Source organism: Neomonachus schauinslandi, chromosome 7 (assembly GCF_002201575.2).
Source record: "Neomonachus schauinslandi chromosome 7, ASM220157v2, whole genome shotgun sequence".
Taxonomy (NCBI): domain Eukaryota; kingdom Metazoa; phylum Chordata; class Mammalia; order Carnivora; family Phocidae; genus Neomonachus; species Neomonachus schauinslandi.
In genome coordinates, this window is record NC_058409.1 from 148998195 (window position 1) to 149004703 (window position 6509).

The 6509-nt window shown below is 55.1% G+C and overlaps 1 protein-coding gene across 2 annotated transcripts; it reads left to right on the plus strand.

Moving 5' to 3' along the window:
* The first annotated feature begins 16 nt into the window (after positions 1-16).
* IRX2 (iroquois homeobox 2) lies at positions 17-5154 on the plus strand. 2 transcript variants are annotated; one of them, XM_021687104.1, is made up of 5 exons: positions 17-318; positions 1644-2049; positions 2311-3024; positions 3793-3869; positions 4559-5154. In XM_021687104.1, the coding sequence occupies exons 1-4, from the start codon at positions 70-72 to the stop codon at positions 3843-3845; spliced, it is 1422 nt and encodes a 473-aa protein (XP_021542779.1). In that variant the 5' UTR covers positions 17-69; the 3' UTR covers positions 3846-3869; positions 4559-5154. The 2 variants fall into 2 exon arrangements, with proteins under 2 accessions (XP_021542779.1, XP_021542778.1); XM_021687103.1 differs by having other exon boundaries at positions 3793-5154.
* The last annotated feature ends 1355 nt before the right edge of the window (positions 5155-6509 follow it).

Below are 6509 nucleotides of genomic sequence, written 5' to 3' on the forward strand. Positions count from 1 at the left end.
GTGGATGGAGGGCGCCGCGCGCCTTGCCCGCTGCTCGGCGTGACGCGGGCCCCGTGCCCCGCGCCCACCATGTCCTACCCGCAGGGCTACCTGTACCAGGCGCCCGGCTCGCTGGCGCTCTACTCGTGCCCGGCGTACGGCGCGTCGGCGCTGGCGGCGCCTCGCAGCGAGGAGCTGGCTCGCTCGGCGTCGGGCTCGGCGTTCAGCCCTTACCCGGGCTCCGCGGCCTTCACGGCACAGGCGGCCACCGGCTTCGGCAGTCCGCTGCAGTACTCGGCCGACGCCGCCGCCGCCGCCGCCGGCTTCCCGTCCTACATGGTAACCGCGCGCAGGCGGTTGGGAGGGGACGCGGGACACCCGGGCGACGGGACCGCGATCGGGGCGCGAGGGCGCGGGGAAGTGCCGTGGGCGGTGGCTCCGGAGTCTCGGACGCGGGCCGCCGCGCCGCGGGCGGGACAGGAGGCCGGAGTGAGAGGCAGCGCGGCCCGCTGGAGAAGTCCCTCAGACCGGAGGTCCGCACCGCTTACCCTTGGCTTTCGGGGTGATGTTCCCAAAGAGCCTGAAAAGTGCGACACCGCTGGGGTCGGGAATCTGTGCTGGGTTGTCCTTCGTTCACGCGCCAAAGCCGGGCGATGAGTGCAGAGCGGGCCGGGAGCTCGCTTCTCTCGGCCCGGGGAGCGAGGCTCGGCGCCCCTGGGGCGTCCGGGGCGACTGCCGGGCGCTTTGGGTTCACTTGCAGGGCTTGGGGGTCACCGGGTTGGGGGGAGGGAGCGGAGGCTCGGCGGCAGCTCAGGGGCCCTGCCAGGCGCGACAGGATCTTGGCCTTAATCTGTCGCACAAGGCCGTGCTTTCCAAAAACGTGTCGGCGGGCGTGCGGCAACCCTAACTGCCGCCTCAGTCCCTGCGTACGGAGAGTAGCCCCTGCTTCCCCGACCTGGGGTGGGCCCGCTCGCCTCTGGTTCCGCAGCTGGGCCCGGCCCGTTGGTGGTGACGCCAGTTTCGGGCGATTGAGGCCGTTACGGGGAGGGGGGGTGTTGTCGCCATGGCCCGCCCTCGGTGGAATTCGGGGCCAGCGACATCGGAGCTGGGGCCTTGGCGGAGGCTGCAAATGTCTCGAATTTAAACGTTAAAGGCTGAATTAAAATGCTAATTACCGCGTATTTGAAGAATTCGAAACGGTGACTGGCTTCTGAGTTGCAAATTGGATTTGCGGAGCTTTAGAGCGGTGAATAGCGGAGCGGGGGCTCCGGGGTGGTTTTTTAACCATATAAGGGCGGGGAAGGGGGAGTAGGGGGAGCCAGCCAGAGAAATTTAGATATCAAGAAAGTACCTGTGGGTCCGTGTGCGTGCATGTTTGCGTACATCTGTGCCCGCAGCTCAGGGATATTTGGGGGGAAGATACGTCATTTTAGGAAAGTGAAATAGTTCAAAAATTCGAGATTAGAACTGGAGCGTTTTCGTGATTAGCAGCCTGTTTTAAATTATGCGCTGCGTTTTTTCCTGCTCATTTGCTGCGGGAAATAAGGCTCCAGCGCGGGACTCACCCTGGAAAAGGCGGCATTGGGAGGGCGGAGGGGTCACGTTTGGGCCGATGAGGGCCAGGTTCCCGCACACCCCGCTAACCAGGCTCTTGTTGGTTCCAGGGCGCGCCCTACGACGCTCACACGACCGGCATGACGGGCGCCATCAGCTACCACCCGTACGGCAGCGCGGCCTACCCGTACCAGCTCAACGACCCGGCGTACCGCAAGAACGCCACGCGGGACGCCACGGCCACGCTCAAGGCCTGGCTCAACGAGCACCGCAAGAACCCCTACCCCACCAAGGGCGAGAAGATCATGCTGGCCATCATCACCAAGATGACCCTCACGCAGGTCTCCACCTGGTTCGCCAACGCGCGCCGGCGCCTCAAGAAGGAGAACAAGATGACGTGGGCCCCGAGAAACAAAAGCGAGGATGAGGACGAGGACGAGGGCGACGCTGCAAGGAACAAGGGGGAGAGTCCCGACAAGGCGCAGGAGGGCACGGAGACGTCGGCGGAGGACGAAGGTGAGCGGGGCCGCGGCTGGCGCGAGGTCTTAGGGGGAGCTTTCTTCCCAGGCGGGCGCAGAGCCCAGGTCGGGGAAGGTGCTGCCCGCCGCCCCCAGGTGCGCGGGTGGCCGACCGAGTCGGTCCTCGGGCACTTCCTGGGGAGGCTGTGCTCCCCCTAGGACGTGGCTGGGGTGGGGTGGAGGTGGGAGATCACGTGGGGAGGAGGGCGCCCGGGCCCGCGCGTCGCCGCGTCCCACAGCCCTGCCCGCGCCCCTGCAGGGATCAGCCTGCACGTCGACTCGCTCACGGACCACTCGTGCTCAGCCGAGTCGGACGGGGAGAAGCTGCCGTGCCGGGCCGGGGACCCCCTGTGCGAGTCGGGCTCGGAGTGCAAGGATAAGTACGACGACCTGGAGGACGACGACGACGACGAGGACGAGGGCGAGCGGGACCTGGCGCCGCCCAAGCCCGTGACCTCGTCACCCCTCACCGGCGTGGAGGCGCCGCTGCTGAGCCCCCCGCCGGAGGCCGCGCCCCGCGCTGGCGGCGGCGGCAAGATGCCCCTGGGCAGCCGGACGTCGCCGGGCGCGCCGCAACCCGCCAGCAAGCCCAAGCTGTGGTCTCTGGCCGAGATCGCCACGTCGGACCTCAAGCAGCCAAGCCTGGGCCCGGGCTGCGCGCCGCCAGGGCTGCCCGCGGCCGCCGCGCCCGCCTCCTCCGGGGCGCCGCCGGGCGGCTCGCCCTACCCCGCCTCGCCGCTGCTCGGCCGCCACCTCTACTACACGTCGCCCTTCTACGGCAACTACACAAACTACGGGAACTTGAACGCGGCGCTGCAGGGCCAGGGCCTCCTGCGGTACAGCTCGGCGGCCGCGGCCCCCGGAGAGGCGCTGCACTCCGCGCCCAAGGCGGCCAGCGACGCGGGCAAGGCGGGCGCGCACCCGCTGGAGCCCCACTACCGGCCCCCGGGCGGCGGCTACGAGCCCAAGAAAGGTAGGCGGCTGCGGCGCGCGGGGCCTCCGGGGAGGGAGAGCGGGCGGGTCCGATTAGTCAGCGGTTCCGAGAACGGCTGGGTCAGGGCCCGGGGAGACCCTTGGGCCTGGCACGGGAGCCTTTGTTGCGAAAGGCGCCACTCTGACCAGAAGTTAGGGGAGGTGAAGGGGGCGGCGGTAGCCCTGTAAAGGGGAGGAGAGGGCAGGGCGACCCTTGCCTTGCAATAAGGCTTAGCCCTTTATTACTTACATGTTACTTAACTTACTATTATGGTTACGATTAGTAGTATTATCATGATTGGTTTCCGCAAAAAACAGATTGTCACAAAATGCAAATTACAACTTGTCTCCCGGTAGATTGAGCAGAAGCTTTAGTGTGTTCTCCGCTAGGAGAGTCTCTGCTGAGTCTTCTGCTTTGGGCTGGAAGGAAACACGACGTTGTAGTAACTCTGAGAGGCGCTAGTTCTTCCAGATAGAAGACCAGAGTCTGCTGCTCCCCTGCCCTCTCTGTGTGTCTGCTCCCGTGGCTCATGATTCAGGCATGAGTTGATAAGACCTGCAGAAGGAGCTCAGACAAGAAAAGAAAATGAGAACAGGAAACATGCCCCAAATCTGTCTCCAGCAGTGGCCGCTCAGACAGTTTCCCTAAACTGTGTTGTGCGTTCAGGGAGCGAGCATGCATGGGTGTGCGGGCTGGTGGGTGTGCAGCTGTCTGGGAGACAGATGGCTCTGGGGTCAGGTTCTGACTAACTGCCCCCTCCCCTGACAGATGCCAGTGAGGGCTGCACCGTGGTTGGTGGGGGCGTTCAGCCCTACCTATAGAAGGCGCCCTGCGCAGCAATGCAAGTAAGTGGGCACCCTGGGGTTGCCTCCCACTGTGGGGGAGCCTCCAGCACCAACTGCACTGTAAACTTGCTTACTGTATATTTCTTGCTTCTTGTCGTGGAGTCTGAGGACAGAGCCTTGCAATGTTCTTCGGTGTTGTTTTTTTTTTTCCTTGAAGTGGGAAAGTAGCCATTCTGTTTTCTTAGAGTCCCTCTTTTCCCACCCAAGTTCTGCTGTGACAAATCGCTCCTTTAACGGGAACGTGTATATTGCACCACAGCTGTTGTTTTCTCTTTGAAAAATACATTATTAAAATTGGGGTATTTGTATGCCGTTTGGAACATTTTTTACTACACTAGACACGTAATAGACACTGGCTTTGATGAGCTAGTGCTGCTGAAGCCTGGGGCATCAGGACCCTTTAGAGGTGGTGTTTGCAGAGTAAGCCTAAGAGACGCGAGAAGCACTAGCCGTTTATCAGGCCTGCCCCCGTGTCCAGATGGACTAGATAGGACCCTGCGGCTCACCTGGCTCACAGCAGTATCTCAAAAAAATCCCTACCTTACAGCTAGGCAAAATCACTAATCACGGATCTGGATGATGTCGGGAAAGAGGCACAATCACTTCAGATCCACTCGTTTTTATACTGTGATGATGTTGGTGTGCAACTGAAGGATTTGGGATGATTTGGTTTTTTCCTTGGTCCACAGGTAGGTGTCACAATTGCTTTGGAAAAAAAAAAAAAAAGTCAGCAGGCCATTCTCTCTCCCCAAGTTCATAAATAAACAGATATAAAAATCACATCTCTAAACCCGGACCGCATCTTGTGCCGCTGTAAAGGAGAAGGATCCACAGACTCTAACCGAACAGACCTTTGTTGGACATAACGTGAATTTGTTGGCATAGTATAGCTTCCCCAATGTATGTGTGACTTCTGAAAACAATCTTTTTTCTCAGGATATCTTGAATTGATCACTTCATTGCCACGGTATATATTCTATAGGTGTGATAGGATTTACTGTAAAATTTATTTGTAAAAGATGTACACAGTAGAAATAAAATGTGATTGAAGAACTTGAGTACTTAAGAAGTGGAAACAAATTTGATATTTATTTTTATAATGATATAAAGCTTCTAGTAATTTATGCAAGTTGTATTGCAATGGAATCTAAACTTTTTGTAAATAAATTCTGCCTGGTTTTTATTTGAACATTGCTGGTTATACAATCTTTGTTGGTTGTTTAACAAGAATTCTTTACTAATTTATATCTTAAATTGTAAATAAAAACAGACTAGTCTACGACAATATGGTGTTTGGGGCTCATTTTTCCTAGGAGAGTGATCTGGGTAGGAAGCCCCAGGTAATAGCAGCCCCTCCCCCCAGGTGATCTGACCTCAGGCTTTTTAATGAAAATGTGTAAAATAATCTCTCCCTTCTCCCGTTCATAAAAAAAGGAGATAGGCAGATGGAAGAGAAATACACAGTAGGGCAGTAACATCCAGTTTTGGATTATTTATATGCACACATATTGCAAGAAAATTAAGATTTGTCTGCTCTGAATATGCAGATTACTTGTTAGTGTCAATTTTTTAAACTTGGCCAAATAAAATGACCTGACATCCTTATGCGTTAGGATCCATTTTATATTTATTTCTATGCTAGCTTATTGAACCTTCTCCTTAAGGTAAGCTGGAGAATCCTGACAGCAAGGTTAGTAGGGAGTCACACCTCTGACCGACCATACATTGCTGATGGAAGTCATTGTTTATTTTAAAGCCAGAATTATCCACATTGGCATAGATTATTTAGATTTAAGGGCCTTGACTCTCCTTTTCCTGTATCGCACATTGAACACAAGGTGAAAATCTGGGAGGAGAGATTTATTTTCCTTTCCGTGGCTCTTACCCTTACCCTGGGGGAAAAGAAAAGTTTAAACAACCTTAGACTATGACCTGGTTATTGTGCTGCTCACCATCTAATTATAGAACAAGTCTAGAATTTGTAGGCAAGTAGCGTATTCCCTTTGATTAGTATCATAAAAGCAGCAAACCTGTCACTTTAATTTTCAGCAAAATTATATGGATATCCATATAATATGATTTCAGAGAAGAGATGAACAATCATTTATTTCCTTTCCAAAGATAAATTGAGTGAATATAACTTACGGTTATAAAACAAGAATAATAGCTTCTTAGATTGCCCTTTAATCAATCATACACTTACTTTTCAAGAGGTTCATCTGTTTTATTCCGTGATTAATAATGCTGCAGCATGAGCGCATTATTGGATCCCAGCGGGGGATGTCCCGGATGCTTTTAGCTGCTTTGGAATGGTCAGTTGGGGTTCATTATGGGCTGATATTGAACAATTTATAAAATCTTGTCTAAACATCTGCCAGCTCCGATAGGCCGATGTGTCTGAGGATGGGAAATTGCTGGACCAGTTGATATTGACAAACGGATCTCTCTCCAGTGGCTTTTTGTGCGGTAGAAATTAGTGGCCTCTTGCTGGGGTCTTGTTAGAAAGGGTATTTGAAAGTAATCTTAGGTACTTGAGGCAAAGCCAGGGGGCTGTTAACTGGACACTGAGCCAGGCCAGTGGGGAGGAGCAGTTGTGGTTTGTCTCCTGAGAAAAGGAGTAGATCAAGGTTTTGGTTTTCT

Coding starts and splice junctions, on each gene's coding strand:
- IRX2 (XM_021687103.1), top strand. CDS start 70: ATGTCCTACCCGCAGGGCTACCTGTACCAGGCGCCCGGCTCGCTGGCG. Junction 319..1,643: donor CCGGCTTCCCGTCCTACATG/GTAACCGCGCGC, acceptor TGTTGGTTCCAG/GGCGCGCCCTACGACGCTCA. Junction 2,050..2,310: donor GACGTCGGCGGAGGACGAAG/GTGAGCGGGGCC, acceptor GCGCCCCTGCAG/GGATCAGCCTGCACGTCGAC.